The sequence below is a fragment of the Galdieria sulphuraria genome, assembly GCF_000341285.1.
Source record: "Galdieria sulphuraria unplaced genomic scaffold scaf_42, whole genome shotgun sequence".
Lineage (NCBI taxonomy): Eukaryota > Rhodophyta > Bangiophyceae > Galdieriales > Galdieriaceae > Galdieria > Galdieria sulphuraria.
Genome location: NW_005178433.1, coordinates 40,241 through 53,450, shown reverse-complemented (window position 1 = coordinate 53,450; position 13,210 = coordinate 40,241). Strand labels below are relative to the sequence as shown.

The window sequence follows — 13,210 nt, the reverse complement described above, 5'->3', positions numbered from 1 at the left end:
CATAGCAATCCATCATGACACTCTGTCGATGATTACATGGAAAATAGTTTTATTCTTGAAATCCTAAATAGGATATCATTAAGTTCGTATACAAGTGACTGCAACTCTTCGAGGCTAATGTCGCGGTGAACACTAGGAAAATAGTCATCCATTGCATTACTGCATGAAGGAACAATATCATCAAAGCTAAGTGACTTTCTTGGCCATACTCTCTCCTTTGGTGACTCATAGGCAAGAGAATCGTAGTCTATTGTCCGTGTATTGTCGTCGCAGTCTTTCATACACTCAAATGGAGTCTCCAAAATGGACTTTACAGATTCCTTGTTTTCTGTAGACGAATAGCGTGTCGGATATGAAAGTGTGGCCGAGTCCGTGCCTTTCAACTTGTTATCCTCATCACTCTCGTACATAAAATTACTCGGACAATAACCTGGATTACCTTCGGACAGAGAAGCAACAGAAAACGCCAACTTCTTGGGTCCGTTAGGTGTTTTAGATTCTTCTTCTTGAACATCAACAAAAAAAACCTCTTCTTTGCTTCTAGTCTTAGGAGGGCTAGCATAACGCCTTTGTCTACTACGTTTGCAAGGAACAGAACTTTGACTCGAAGAGGCCTCTTCAGAAGTAAAATCAAGGTCCTCTCTTTGATATTCGCTCAAAAGAAAGGTTTTCTTTCGAAATTCTTTCCAAGATTGCAAAAGATCGGCAGTGAAGCCATCTTTAATAATGTTTAAGACAGGAGAATGACAACTTGGACAGTTTTCAAAGTTATTTGTACATCCCTGCTTTGCACAGCTACTGCAGATAACATGACCACAACTTTGTAAACGAACAGGATCACACAGCTCAAAACCACAAGAGTTGCATAAAAACTCTTGATTTAGTTGCTTGATGATTTCAACTAACGAATCCGTGGTCGACAAGCTAACCCCACAACTGACGGCAATTCAAAATTGGATAAAGATAATATAAACTGTGAGACAACATAATTTAAAGTGAGGCTTCGTTCTTCGCCTGCACTTGAAACATTTGTAAGTTTCGCTTCGCATTAAAAACCTACAAACAAAGAATTTTCTAAAACGAAATTGAAAACATATTTAAAATGAGCATTGAATTTTGCGGAATTTCATCCATATTAACTTTTAAGCACGCAATTAATTTTTTCATTTCCTTTTTTAAACAATTACTGATACACTTGTTAGAAAAAAGTTAAGCTTCCACAAACTCCAGGAATGTCGACAACAAAAGTAAAAGTAATAGAAGAAATAAAGTTCATCTCAGGAGCTTTGGATAAAAATTAAACCACGATGTATATTTTAAAAATTTTTGAAACAATGCTTTTTAAAGAAAAAAAATATAATTTTAATCTGACTCCAAAACATTAACATACAATAAATATAATTAGACAGTAAATTGGAGTTTAAAATTTCTTCAAAAGCTTCTTCGTTTCTGTTAATATAAATTTTAAATTTATCTCTTTTTTTCCAAGAATTCGTGCTATTATTTTTAGCAAGCGAAAAACAGCTCTGCTGTATGACTTTCTTTTTATGATTATTTTGGATCTTAAAATGATTCTTATAGGTGGCTATGCAGTCTGATTCAACTTAATTCTTGAAATGTACAGGACCACGAATTTTGTTTGTCCTTGGCTCTGCTCGTTTCAGAGGAGTTTCTGTACAGGAAAGGGTGTTTTTGTATCTCATAGTGCCAGTAGTAAAAGAAAGAAGTTGTTTTATTTGCGCAAAAGTCGAAGTTTTTTTATTGTAAAGCTTGCATGCTCTAGTATTGGAGACGTAGAGTATATTCCTTTGACTCCAGCACCCAGCAATGTTACAGAACAGGAACCGGCCCTTGGAAACAGGGTACTCCCCTTGTTTCCTTTATCTTTAGTTGTGCAGCCGGATGCCACGATACCTCTCCATATGTAAGTCTTTATGAGTTTTCGGCTGTTAGTTTTACTGTGTTTTAGTTTCGAAATGCGATACCGTTTGTTGTTTAATCGCATTAAAGAAGGGGACAAATTGTTTGGTATAGTTTTATATAACAAAAACAACGATAGTGTTGCTCGATATGGTTGTTTAATGGAACTTATTCGATTTGAACCTTTACCGGATGGCAGGATGTTAACCGTGAACGTGGGAAAGGAACGTTTCCGTGTGAATCATATTATTAAAGACAAACCATTTATCACTGCTTCAGTGGTTACTGTAGAAGATATAGACTGTGACGATACCATTTTTTCTCTAGGAGAGGCTGTGTGGACAGATTTGAACCAAGTTCTTTCATTATCGAACAAATTATATGGAAAGAATGTTTGTCTTAGTGAAGAGTTACGACGGCTAGCACCGAATCCAGAGAGCAGAGATCGACATCGTCTGATTATGTTTTCTTATAGAGTTAGTCAAGTATTGGACATTCCTGTACAGGATCAACAGTTGTTGTTGCAAACGCAAAGCACGAAGGATCGTTTCCAACATCAATTAGAGTTGTTGGAACATGCGAGAAAGTTTTTAGCAGCTCAACTGGCTATCAATGATGCTTTGGACAGGCGAAATTTTTAATGATTTATTTCGATACTTGGGATCTACCAGAGAGAGAGAAAGAGAGAGGGAGAAAGATAGTGTGTGTGTGTCTGTGTAATGAGTCAAAGGCAACTAGACAAGAGGTTGGCTTTGTATAAACCAGCTTAGTTTGTAAATGCACTGATCCCTGTAATTGCTCTCCCTAATATCAACGCATGAATATCATGAGTACCTTCATAGGTGTTGACTGCTTCCAAGTTCATACAATGGCGAATCACATGATATTCATCGGAGACACCATTTCCACCCAACATATCTCTCGCTTGTCTTGCAATATCCAATGCCTTTCCAGCATTATTCCTTTTTAACAAACTAATAGCTTCAGGTGACAACCTTCCTTCATCTTTCATCCTTCCAGCTACCAAACTAGCATTCAAGCCAAGTTGTATTTCGGTCACCATATCTGCAAGCTTTTTCTGAACAAGTTGGTTGGCTGCAATAGGACGACCGAACTGAGTCCTCTCCAAACAGTAACTTCTGGCGGTTTCCATACAGAATTGTGCAGCACCCAATGCTCCCCATGCAATGCCATATCGAGCATTATTCAAACATGAAAAGGGTCCTTTCAAACCTTGTACTTTGGGTAATATACTTTCATCAGATACTTGCACATCCTATTACAAAAGAATACAAAATGATGATGATGATATTGATTATCAGCAAATCAATCTCACATTACCTCCATCATGATCATTCCAGTGGCTGAAGCACGAAGAGACCACTTGCCAGCAATGGAAGGAGTGGAGATCCCCTTCATATCTCTTTCCAATAGAAAACCTCTTATTACATTTTCATCATCCTTTGCCCAGACGATGAATAGGTCAGCTATAGGAGAATTGGTAATCCAGGTCTAATGAAGATTCTTCAATGAAACCGTCACTTTTACGAGCTATTTCAGTTATCTTACCTTTGAGCCTGTAATTGAATATCCACCGTTTGGGAGACGACGGGCTCGAGTTTCCATACTTCCAGGATCCGAACCATGATTGGGCTCGGTGAGACCAAATGCACCTACCAGTTTACCTTTGGCTAAAGGAGGTAAAAACTTTCTTTTCTGTTCCTCTGACCCAAAAGCGTAAATAGGGTGCATGACAAGAGAAGATTGTACTGATAACGCTGAACGATAAGAACTATCGACATATTCTACTTCCTGTATAACAACAAAGTGAAGCATTGTTAGTTGTTTGGTCAAGAGTGTTCTCTCTTACCTTGGCAGTCAATCCATACGCTACAGATGAGACACCAGGACACTCATACTCTGGAATAGTGGCACCCAGAATTCCTAATTCTCCATATTCATTCATAATTTCGCGGTGAAAGTGTCCCTGTCTAGAAGCTTCGAGGACTCTGGGCATCAATTTGTCCGAACAGTAATTGCGAACTTGTGCAACTATCAAGCGTTCCTCTTCAGTGAGTCTAGATTCCACGTCAAATACGTCGATGTGGTTGAATACTGGTTTTTTGGAAGTTGTTTGTTGGGACCCTTTTTCTACTGCTTGAACATAATTACGGCGTAAAATAAAATTTTTGAAAGCACCATAAGAGAACAAAGAGGATGAAGTTACTTTCATAGGGTTGCTTTGTGATGATAAGAGTTGGAAGAGTCGAAATCCCTTTTTCTCTCTTTCCGAAAAATCCTTTTTATATTGTTGAAAATTCAATTCCATTTCTATGCAATACATTGGATATTATTCTCTATCCCAGAAGCCCATTCTCTTCCGCTGTAAAAGTGATAACCATCTGTAAATATCATCTTTCAACCAATAACAAGAAATATTAGGATAACGTTTCAACAAATATTGGCAAATAGCTTGTCTCTTTGTAAGAGGAATATGGAGGCAACCAACCACTATCGTAACGACTACGAAAATGGCTATAGCAATGAAATATTTCGGAGTCTCGTACGGAAAAAGACATCGAAAACAAATGGATTGAATATCACTCACATGAAACGCTTGTTGAAACTTGGATTTGCGACGCACTAAAATATGCAACTCGTGTGGATAAAGGAAAGCAGTGTTGCATATAAAGGCATCGATTTGTACTTCCACTGGAAGAGAGGCATTTAACAGAAACGCCGCTGCTTGAGGAGAAATAGCATAAGCATGTGTGCCCATCACTGAATTGCCAGTGATATCCAAATAATGTTGAGACACTTGAGTCACAGGTACCCAAGGAAAACCTTCCAAAGATTGCGTCGATAAGTAACCTAAAAAAATAACTGCTTTGGGAATTTGAGAGAATACTTGTTCAAGTTCCGCTAAAAACCGATATCGCACTAGATGGTTCCTTCGAATGACTGCATCATCTTCAAACACGATACCTGGCCTTTGAAACTGTGCAACTTGTTGCCATACCTTTCGATGAGTAAGATAGCAACTCACGGCATTCCAATTGGCAATATCTTCATGATTGCCTCGATATGGTCTCCATATAGTGACAGCAGCACGAGGGGACAACCAACTGGTCCAATTCCTCTCCATCTCTACAGCTTCTACTCTATGTACGTGGTGCTGAATTTTATTCTCAACATTTCTTTGGAACTTTCTCCACCTATCCAACCTATCCCTTCTGTTGATTCCAAATATTTCAAAGCCACTTTCTTCTCCAGTCATCCAAGAATCTTCAGCAAGGGTTTCCAGTTTGTTTTGACCAAAGCTAGAGAACCATGAAGGACTTAATGAAACAACAACAAACAAAGAAAACAAAGCAACGAAAGATAAAACAACTCGACAAGCTTTGCGTTTGGTAGATTCCACCGATATTGAACGCATCTGTTAGAATCCTTTTTCAACAAATCATTTTCCCATCGAAGATGAAAGATTTTATTCATAAAATACCAAAACACACACACATACACACAAAGAGAGACAATAATATACTCAACTACTCCATTGCCAAGACTACTCTTCCTTCTATTTTTCCTTGCTTCATTTGCTCTAAAACTTTGTTAATGTTCTCAAGTGATTCTTTACGGTAATGCACCTTCACTTTCCCTTCAGCAGCAAAGGCAATGGCTTCTTGCAAATCTTTCCGAGTGCCAACAATGGAGCCTTTTACAGTTGCTCCTTTTAATACAACTTCAAATACAGATAATGGAAAAGTTCCAGGAGGCAACCCATTACAAACAATCACTCCCCGACGACGAATCATACCAATAGCTTGTTCATATGCTTTCATAGAAGCTGCTGCAATCAAAACACCATGTGCACCTCCAGTAGAACGTTGTATCGCTTCAACTGGATCTTGCTTCGATGCATTCACTTTTACTTCCGCACCCAACTTTCCAGCCAACTCTAATTTCTCATCGGCAATATCAACTACTGCTACATGCATACCCATGGCTTTAGCATATTGAATAGCAACATGTCCAAGTCCACCAACTCCACTTATCACTATCCACTGTCCAGGTTTTACTTGAGTTTCCTTCAATCCTTTGTATACTGTAACTCCAGCGCAAAAGATAGGAGCTATGCCATAGATATCTACACCTTCTGGAACACGTGCAACATAATTAGCTTCAGCTACTGCGTACTCTGCATAGCCTCCATTGACAAAGTATCCAGTATCCAACTGAGAAGGACATAAAGTTTCTATTCCATCAATACAATATTCACAGCGACCACACGCATGAAACAGCCAAGGAATACCAACAGTATCTCCTTTCTTTAGAAAATCAACTTGAGAACCGACTTGGACAATTTTTCCTACAACCTCGTGCCCAGGAATCAGAGGTAGTCTAGGCTTCACAGGCCAATCCCCTTCAGCTGCGTGCAAGTCAGTGTGACAAACGCCACTGGAGATGACCTTTATAAGTATTTGTGAAGGACCAGGTGAAGGAATATCCACAGACTCTATACTTAGAGGTTTCCCAAACTCCTTTACAACTGCAGCCTTCATCTTACCAGACATTTTCTCTATCAATCCAAGAAACCAAACTGAGCTATTTTCCTTTGTCGATGAGACATTCGATGAGATTGAGTTGGCGTCATTTCAAATGATCTTCCCCCTAAGAGGTATCACGTCCCCTCATGTATGATGGATTTCCTTCATTGTCAGAAGCACCAAAAAGTATGCTTTTTCTCTCTCTCTCTCTCTCTCTCTCTCTCTCTCTTTTTTTTTTTTTTTGAAACAAGTAGTAGATAACTATTTGATAGCCCATCGAATCACGCAAACTATCAACGCTAAAGTAACTTTTTTTATTGCAATAGTTTTGCGCAGCGTGAACACGATTCCTATACACTACTTGTACAAAACCTAAGCTAGTTTCTAGCTATCTTCTTGATTATCCTGTTGACGCATTTCCCTTCTTTTCTTTCGATACCTCAATCCTGCAACATAACCTGAAGCTTGGTGACTCTCTGGACCCAAGTTCAAGTTGCTGGGGATACGTTGTTCGTCATCTTCGTAAAAACCCAAGCGCTCCCAACTTTCCGGTGTCATGAGCCCACTTTACATATACGCTGTTAATATAAGAAAATTATCTAGAAAGAAAGTCTCACTTCTGCATTCTACACTGCAAATAGAGTTTTGACAAAGAACGACACTTTGCAGTGACATAGTTGTTTTCTTCTAAACAAGTACGAAACTTTTCTGCAAACTCTTTACAAATATGTTGGTGGTCTAACGGAAAACTTCCCTTTTCAGGAGCTCTGGCACTGGAACGTGGCTGAGTTGTAGGAGAAGCCATTCCTCAATTATGAAAGAGCATTTATGTCGTCGTCTTCTCTCATCGCGGCCTATGGTGAGATGGATGACTCAGTTCTGTTAGCTTTGCGTAATTATTTTCAGAAAGTTGGATTAGAAAACAGGGGACCTTTAGGAAGTTGTTGTTGTCGATGTTGTTTTCGACTCTTTGCAGTGCCTTGTCGAGTGGCAGGTTATGAGATATATAGCTTGCCAGAAAATTGCTTGCGACCTTTTTGTGTCGCAATTAACGTTGAGCCTTGTGCAGGTAAGTAAGAGTGTCTTGAAAGAAACTTGATTTCGAATCGTTTTAGAAAATTGCAAGTTATGCTTGGGTCTACTTTCCGATCAATTTCTAAGCAAACTGTTTCGTGTTGTCCAAGTAAAACTACAGAATTACAAAGTGGAGGATACTTTTCGGATCAGTGTTGCATTTTGGGAGAAGTACAGAAGCAGTTTGCAAAATTCATTGGATGAAACCCAACTGGAGGAGACAGAAGTGGACTTGAAAAAGTGTTTCAAGTGGACCTTTGGAAACTGGTTGGAAACACAACTTCATATGAAGTTTGCTGTAGACAGCGACTTGGAGATTCGTATTCAAGTAAAAGAGATGCCTCTCGTTGACAGTAACTTGTCGTTGATAGAAGATATGGTTTTTATTGTCCTTGCTCCTATTTATTTGCAAGGTCGTTATATCAAGTTATCACGACGGTTATCACAAAGTCCCTGGATTGTAGATAATATTCGTCTAGCACCCGATTCTATAGAAGAATGTGTCTATGAGTATTTGTTGCATCAACTGGGAGCGAGAGAATGTCGTTTTACTGCAGGTGGTAGAGAAGATGTAGATGTTCGTATGTTGGGTTCTGGTCGTCCGTTCATTATAGAACTGTTGGAAGCAAAATGCACTCGGTCTTACGTCAGTAATGAAACCTTTTTAAGAGACTGGGAACGACAAGTATTTCTTCGTTCGAATGGACAAGTTCAACTTCAGGAGACAAAAGTTTCGGATGCGTTTGGTTATGCTTCTTTGAAAGAAAGCGAAATGACAAAGCGCAAAACCTATCGATGCATAGTGTATATTTCCAAGTCTGTAAAGGATGAAACAGGTGTAGCAGAATATCTTGGTTCTTTGATACCTTTAACGATTGAACAATATACTCCACTTCGAGTGCTTCACCGGCGAAGTCTTGCTAAAAGGAAACGTGTCATTCACGAGATTCGGTTGAAGCTATTGAATTCTCATTTTGCCATTTTAGATTTGGTGACGGATGCAGGTACTTATGTGAAAGAATTTGTTCATGGAGATTTGGGTAGAACGACTCCATATTTGGGCAGTTTATTGGGATGTGAAACGGATATATTACAATTGGATGTTTTACATGTCCATATATCCGATTGGGGATAAGTTCCTTTTTTGAAAGACGATTACCTCTATTATGATGAATTTGTTTCATGACAAGCATACGTCTGAATTGCGTATGATAGATAATGAACAGTTTCTGAACGTTCCATATATAGTGGAATGGAGAAATCGTCTTTGAAGAGGGGAATCCTTTCACCATTGATTTATGTGAGGGTGCGTAATTTTCTGGAAACTATAAGGCTTATGTCTACGGTTGGACCATAGGCATGTTATGGTTGGCCATGTTGGAGGAGTCTTTTTGTTGTCGCGTGGTAGTTGGTAAATGGGAGGAGGAGGATAAGCAATAGCTTTTTGTTGTGCACAAGTTATTTATATACTATGGACGGTCTTGGTATGACAACAGGGCTTCGGATTGAAGTCCTCATAGCGTTTGCGGTAGCTGTGGGTTTTTTTATCATCGTTGGGCTGTCAACAGGGTTGTATAACCACGTTCAAAGAAGAAGAGGGAGACCGGGTCTTTTCGCTTACTCACCAACAGTTCGCCCTTATCGTCCAAACAGAAGGAATCAAAGACCAAAGGGGTTGCGTGAGGCAGAGATTCAAGTGTTATGTCCAGAAATAGAGTACAGAGGAGCTGAAAATGAACCTCTGCTGGTTTCTACAAAAAACAGCGAAATTAATAAGACTGGCTCAGATAAGGAAGGAAACGTTGTAATTACTATTCCATCGGAAGTTGCTCGAACTGTACACAGTTCTTCCAGTTCAGGAGCACCTTATTCTGCTCTTTCTTGGGAAACGGTCAAAGAAAGTATTCCCTTCATGTATGCCAAAAGTAAAGGAGAGTCTGATTATATAGACGGAGAGAAATTACCTGACACGAAAGAGTTCTTTTTGGGTAAACACCTTATACCAGATGAAGTTTGTGCCGTTTGTTTGGATACCGTGGAATTGGGCGCATATTTGAGACTTCTTCCTTGTGGTCACGCTTTTCATTCAAGCTGTATTTCACATTGGTTAGCTTCAGCGAACCGTTGTCCTTTATGTAACGAACCTCCGTTGAAAAGAACTCCAGCAAGTGGTGAGCAGGTAACAAGTGGTTACCATCCTGTAAATAGGACTGTCATTTCATCGAGTACTGAATCAAATCATTTAGAAGATGTTTCAAGTTCTAATGAAACGATCGACGTCAACACTCTTTGTCAAACATCTCAACAAGCTTTTGAAGATATTAAGCTTTCACTGGCACGAAGGTTTTTAGAGCGACAGAAGAAAGAACGAGAAAGTAGGGAAGTGGAGACAGAACCTTATAAACAATTGGCTTAATGGGTCTTGTTGAAAGACACATTGTGTTATAAATGTTATACGAAGGAAAAGAACGGTGTGGATTATTTGTAGACTTTATTGTGATTGATTGTTTTCAGACGATGGTAATTATAATAAACGAGTGTTGAAAGTGAAAGTCAGTCTTCGAATGCAAAATTCATGCGATTCCAACAGAGGAGTACGCAACAGAAAACTCGGTCGGGTAGGAAACTTGAATGGAAACCAGTTGTAAGAGATAGAGTTGCTGCTGCTAACAAGGAAGAAACTTCCTTATCAAGTGGCTCACAAGGTTCGAGTTTCCAACAAAGAAAGAACGAACGACTGCCAAGACAGCAGCTACGACACCCCGAGACAAAGGTGAAGCACAATAAAGCTCACAAGTCAAGTATTGGTGGAGACAGCAAAGAAGGTATACTTGCGTTGAATGGAAAGAGACGTTCGGCAACAGCAAATGTTGGCAAACGAAGGAGTAACGTAGGCCAGAAGAACGGTTTGGAAGGCGAAAATAGAGGAAGATACGATAACTTTGCTGAGGAAAGTTTGAGAGATTCTTTGAAGCAATCTTTATGGAGGGAAACATATGAGTGTATGGTATGTTACGAGGATATTCAACGCAGTACTTCGACTTGGATGTGTGATACCTGCTTTGTGGTACTGCACCTTTCCTGTGTTTTGAAATGGTCAAAGTCCAGTCAAGAGCAGAAAAATAATCAACAGCACCATTCCAGCTCAAAGGTCGCTCACTGGTTGTGTCCTGCTTGTAGAAAGAATTATACCCAGGTTTCGTTGGAATATTTCTGTTTCTGTGGCAAACAAAAGGAGCCCCATCTAGAGCCTGGAATTGTTCCTCATTCGTGTGGTAATATTTGTGGCAAAAGTTTGGCGAAGAAGGGTTCTAATTGCCCTCATACTTGCCTAGAACTTTGTCACCCAGGTCCCTGTCCTCCATGTTCTGCGTTGAGAGAACCCAAGTCTTGTCGTTGTGGGAAAGAACAAATCGTAAGGAGGTGCTCAGAGCCTTTTCCTGAAGAAGGTTATTCTTGTGGTTTGACTTGTGGAAGACTAATGGAATGTGGCCACTATTGTGAACAAGTATGTCATAAAGGTGCTTGTGAACCCTGTCAGGTTCCAGTAGAAACCAGTTGTTATTGTAAATCAGAAAACAGTATCTTCCCTTGTTATTTATTGAATATGGATTGCAAAGGTGGAGGTTTTAGTTGTGGTCGAAAATGCAGTCAAGTGTTGGACTGTGGTAATCATCATTGTGAACAGATCTGTCATCCGGGACCTTGCGAGAGTTGTAAATACTTGCCCTGTAATTGGAAGACCTGTGCTTGTGGAAAAGTATCATTGGAACATTTGGGGAATTTGGTTTCTGCAGAACGCCATAGTTGTCTTGATGCTTTACCTAGCTGTGGTCAGAACTGTGGCAAGACTTTGAATTGTCTACTTGGACATGTTTGTCAGAGAGTTTGTGGTCATTTGGATCCTTGTGGGCCTTGTACATATGAAGTAAGTATTTTATATCGTTTGCAAGTTAGATAATGAATCATTCACTAAAAATGATTCAAGGTTGAGCTTCCCTGTCGTTGTCAGAATGAGACCATTCAAGTTGCTTGTAGTGATTCGAAGGAGACTCTGTTACAGCAGCTTGCTTGTAACCGTATTTGTGGAGGAAGGTTGAGTTGTAAGCGACATTATTGCAAACGTGTTTGTTGTCCTGGCAACAAGAAAAAGACCAAAAAAGGAATTGAACAACTTTGTCCATCGCTTGAACAAAAGGAAAAGATTGTCGAATATTTGGGAGATTTTTGGAATTGCTTTTCACACACTTGTGAACAAAAATGTAATCAGTTGCTGAACTGTGGTTATCACTATTGTGACCTTCGTTGTGGACATGAGGGCCAATGTTATCCTTGTGGTATTCTTTTATGGGAACCGTTAACCTGTGCCTGTGGAGCTGAGCGCATCATTCCTCCTTTCCGTTGTGGAACTCCTCCTCCTGTTTGCAATCGTCCTTGTCAACGTGTGAGGTCATGTGGGCATCCTTGTCCTGATCGATGTCATTTTGGAGAATGTCCGCGTTGTGTTGTCTTGATGAAAAAGGAATGTTTAGGAGGTCATGGAATTTCTATAACCATTCCATGTTTTGTTGAGCAAGTATTTTGTGGAAGGTAAGTATTTGAAGTAAGCATCTTTGTTATGTTCTGACGACAGCGGAAAGGGTCTGTGGGAAGATTTTGAAATGTGGCATTCATACCTGTAAGAGGAATTGCCATGCGGACAAGTGTGATGATGCAGCAGTTGAAGAAGAAGGAGTAGGTTGTTCGAATGTATGCAAATTACCAAGAAAAGCTTGTGGACATCCTTGTCGGTCCAAGTGTCACCCTGGCACTCCATGTCCAAATATTCCTTGCGAGCATCTCGTGACAGTTACTTGTCCTTGTGGAATGAAAAGGGAAGAAGGAATATGTGGACAGCTGGATACGGAGAATGATGTAGCAATAAAGGAGCAGAATGAATATGTTCGTCTAGAATGTGATGAAAGTTGTAGCCGTTTGAATCGAGCTAGAGAATTTGCCGATGCTGTTGGCATTCTTCTTCCATGCATGGAAGAGAAGAAGCAAACTCTCATGAACTCTGACATTTCTTATTCAGATTTTTTAATAGAATTTTGTGAAGAGAATATGGAATTTGTGTTATCTTTTGAACAATCACTTCGAGAGCTACTGCAAGGTCGTTTTGGTAGGCGTATGAAGACGCAACCCCTTCCAAGACTTTATCGTGCTTTTGTTCATGAACTTGGTAAAATGTTTGGGTTAGAAACCGCTTCGGTTGACAACTATCCAGAAAAAGAGATGGTTGTTTCGTTGCCGAAAGATATGGAGAACATCTCTATACCAAGTCGACTTTTAACAGATGTTGTGAAAGAGAGAATACAACGAGCTAAACAAGAACGCCAAGATAGGACGAAGCGCAGATTGCGTATTGAGTTGATAGGAGAGAAACAAGTTGAAGTTGGGACACGCAAGTTGGAACGGCTGTTACTCGCACATCAAGGTACTTATAAGATCCTAACGAGTAGGCCTCTTGAAAGAACGTTAGAGTTTGATGTAGAATTTTCAACAGCAGAACGAACTGCAAGTGTGCTTCGTTCTTTAGAACATAAGAAGCCCACAGTTGTTGCCCATCCGTTCACCGTAGATGCATAACTATAAAGCTGTTCACGGAGATTTTACTTGTACAAATGAGA

The 13,210-nt window shown here is 39.8% G+C and overlaps 9 protein-coding genes across 9 annotated transcripts; 4 read left to right on the top strand and 5 right to left on the bottom strand.

The window, feature by feature from the left end:
- Window positions 1-9: 9 nt before the first annotated feature.
- On the bottom strand, window positions 10-1,000 carry Gasu_45610 (uncharacterized protein). The gene is made up of 2 exons (XM_005704360.1): window positions 983-1,000; window positions 10-936 (listed from the first exon to the last, which is right to left on the bottom strand). Exons 1-2 carry the CDS (start codon window positions 985-987, stop codon window positions 33-35), a joined length of 909 nt encoding a protein of 302 aa, XP_005704417.1. The 5' UTR covers window positions 988-1,000; the 3' UTR covers window positions 10-32.
- A 590-nt stretch (window positions 1,001-1,590) lies between these two features.
- On the top strand, window positions 1,591-2,585 carry Gasu_45600 (ATP-dependent Lon protease). The gene is made up of 2 exons (XM_005704359.1): window positions 1,591-1,924; window positions 1,970-2,585. The coding sequence occupies exons 1-2, from the start codon at window positions 1,617-1,619 to the stop codon at window positions 2,559-2,561; spliced, it is 900 nt and encodes a 299-aa protein (XP_005704416.1). The 5' UTR covers window positions 1,591-1,616; the 3' UTR covers window positions 2,562-2,585.
- A 4-nt stretch (window positions 2,586-2,589) lies between these two features.
- Window positions 2,590-4,160, bottom strand: Gasu_45590 (glutaryl-CoA dehydrogenase). The gene is made up of 4 exons (XM_005704358.1): window positions 3,791-4,160; window positions 3,490-3,732; window positions 3,262-3,432; window positions 2,590-3,196 (listed from the first exon to the last, which is right to left on the bottom strand). Exons 1-4 carry the CDS (start codon window positions 4,151-4,153, stop codon window positions 2,687-2,689), a joined length of 1,287 nt encoding a protein of 428 aa, XP_005704415.1. The 5' UTR covers window positions 4,154-4,160; the 3' UTR covers window positions 2,590-2,686.
- A 47-nt stretch (window positions 4,161-4,207) lies between these two features.
- Gasu_45580 (uncharacterized protein) lies at window positions 4,208-5,360 on the bottom strand. The gene has a single exon (XM_005704357.1). The coding sequence runs from the start codon at window positions 5,354-5,356 to the stop codon at window positions 4,271-4,273; it is 1,086 nt and encodes a 361-aa protein (XP_005704414.1). The 5' UTR covers window positions 5,357-5,360; the 3' UTR covers window positions 4,208-4,270.
- A 9-nt stretch (window positions 5,361-5,369) lies between these two features.
- Window positions 5,370-6,520, bottom strand: Gasu_45570 (alcohol dehydrogenase). The gene has a single exon (XM_005704356.1). It carries the CDS (start codon window positions 6,492-6,494, stop codon window positions 5,469-5,471), a length of 1,026 nt encoding a protein of 341 aa, XP_005704413.1. The 5' UTR covers window positions 6,495-6,520; the 3' UTR covers window positions 5,370-5,468.
- Window positions 6,521-6,699: 179 nt separating this feature from the next.
- On the bottom strand, window positions 6,700-7,310 carry Gasu_45560 (uncharacterized protein). The gene is made up of 2 exons (XM_005704355.1): window positions 7,085-7,310; window positions 6,700-7,032 (listed from the first exon to the last, which is right to left on the bottom strand). Exons 1-2 carry the CDS (start codon window positions 7,270-7,272, stop codon window positions 6,852-6,854), a joined length of 369 nt encoding a protein of 122 aa, XP_005704412.1. The 5' UTR covers window positions 7,273-7,310; the 3' UTR covers window positions 6,700-6,851.
- A 20-nt stretch (window positions 7,311-7,330) lies between these two features.
- On the top strand, window positions 7,331-8,835 carry Gasu_45550 (uncharacterized protein). Its single transcript, XM_005704354.1, has 2 exons — window positions 7,331-7,536; window positions 7,583-8,835. The coding sequence occupies exons 1-2, from the start codon at window positions 7,332-7,334 to the stop codon at window positions 8,674-8,676; spliced, it is 1,299 nt and encodes a 432-aa protein (XP_005704411.1). The 5' UTR covers window position 7,331; the 3' UTR covers window positions 8,677-8,835.
- A 5-nt stretch (window positions 8,836-8,840) lies between these two features.
- On the top strand, window positions 8,841-10,090 carry Gasu_45540 (ubiquitin-protein ligase/ zinc ion binding protein). The gene has a single exon (XM_005704353.1). It carries the CDS (start codon window positions 9,013-9,015, stop codon window positions 9,955-9,957), a length of 945 nt encoding a protein of 314 aa, XP_005704410.1. The 5' UTR covers window positions 8,841-9,012; the 3' UTR covers window positions 9,958-10,090.
- A 20-nt stretch (window positions 10,091-10,110) lies between these two features.
- Gasu_45530 (transcriptional repressor NF-X1) lies at window positions 10,111-13,191 on the top strand. Its single transcript, XM_005704352.1, has 3 exons — window positions 10,111-11,469; window positions 11,530-12,131; window positions 12,182-13,191. Exons 1-3 carry the CDS (start codon window positions 10,117-10,119, stop codon window positions 13,167-13,169), a joined length of 2,943 nt encoding a protein of 980 aa, XP_005704409.1. The 5' UTR covers window positions 10,111-10,116; the 3' UTR covers window positions 13,170-13,191.
- Window positions 13,192-13,210: the final 19 nt, after the last annotated feature.

What these genes read in the sequence shown, in the direction of transcription:
- Gasu_45600 (XM_005704359.1), top strand. Translation starts at nt 1,617, where the DNA reads ATGTACAGGACCACGAATTTTGTTTGTCCTTGGCTCTGCTCGTTTCAG. An exon ending in GCCACGATACCTCTCCATAT is followed by an intron (nt 1,925 to 1,969) that starts GTAAGTCTTTAT and finishes ACTGTGTTTTAG; the next exon opens with TTTCGAAATGCGATACCGTT.
- Gasu_45590 (XM_005704358.1), bottom strand. Translation starts at nt 4,153, where the DNA reads ATGAAAGTAACTTCATCCTCTTTGTTCTCTTATGGTGCTTTCAAAAAT. An exon ending in CGTATGGATTGACTGCCAAG is followed by an intron (nt 3,733 to 3,790) that starts GTAAGAGAGAAC and finishes GTTGTTATACAG; the next exon opens with GAAGTAGAATATGTCGATAG. An exon ending in ATTCAATTACAGGCTCAAAG is followed by an intron (nt 3,433 to 3,489) that starts GTAAGATAACTG and finishes AATCTTCATTAG; the next exon opens with ACCTGGATTACCAATTCTCC.
- Gasu_45580 (XM_005704357.1), bottom strand. Translation starts at nt 5,356, where the DNA reads ATGCGTTCAATATCGGTGGAATCTACCAAACGCAAAGCTTGTCGAGTT.
- Gasu_45570 (XM_005704356.1), bottom strand. Translation starts at nt 6,494, where the DNA reads ATGTCTGGTAAGATGAAGGCTGCAGTTGTAAAGGAGTTTGGGAAACCT.
- Gasu_45560 (XM_005704355.1), bottom strand. Translation starts at nt 7,272, where the DNA reads ATGGCTTCTCCTACAACTCAGCCACGTTCCAGTGCCAGAGCTCCTGAA. An exon ending in TTGCAGTGTAGAATGCAGAA is followed by an intron (nt 7,033 to 7,084) that starts GTGAGACTTTCT and finishes GTATATGTAAAG; the next exon opens with TGGGCTCATGACACCGGAAA.
- Gasu_45550 (XM_005704354.1), top strand. Translation starts at nt 7,332, where the DNA reads ATGGATGACTCAGTTCTGTTAGCTTTGCGTAATTATTTTCAGAAAGTT. An exon ending in TAACGTTGAGCCTTGTGCAG is followed by an intron (nt 7,537 to 7,582) that starts GTAAGTAAGAGT and finishes GAATCGTTTTAG; the next exon opens with AAAATTGCAAGTTATGCTTG.
- Gasu_45540 (XM_005704353.1), top strand. Translation starts at nt 9,013, where the DNA reads ATGGACGGTCTTGGTATGACAACAGGGCTTCGGATTGAAGTCCTCATA.
- Gasu_45530 (XM_005704352.1), top strand. Translation starts at nt 10,117, where the DNA reads ATGCGATTCCAACAGAGGAGTACGCAACAGAAAACTCGGTCGGGTAGG. An exon ending in GTGGGCCTTGTACATATGAA is followed by an intron (nt 11,470 to 11,529) that starts GTAAGTATTTTA and finishes AAATGATTCAAG; the next exon opens with GTTGAGCTTCCCTGTCGTTG. An exon ending in GAGCAAGTATTTTGTGGAAG is followed by an intron (nt 12,132 to 12,181) that starts GTAAGTATTTGA and finishes GACAGCGGAAAG; the next exon opens with GGTCTGTGGGAAGATTTTGA.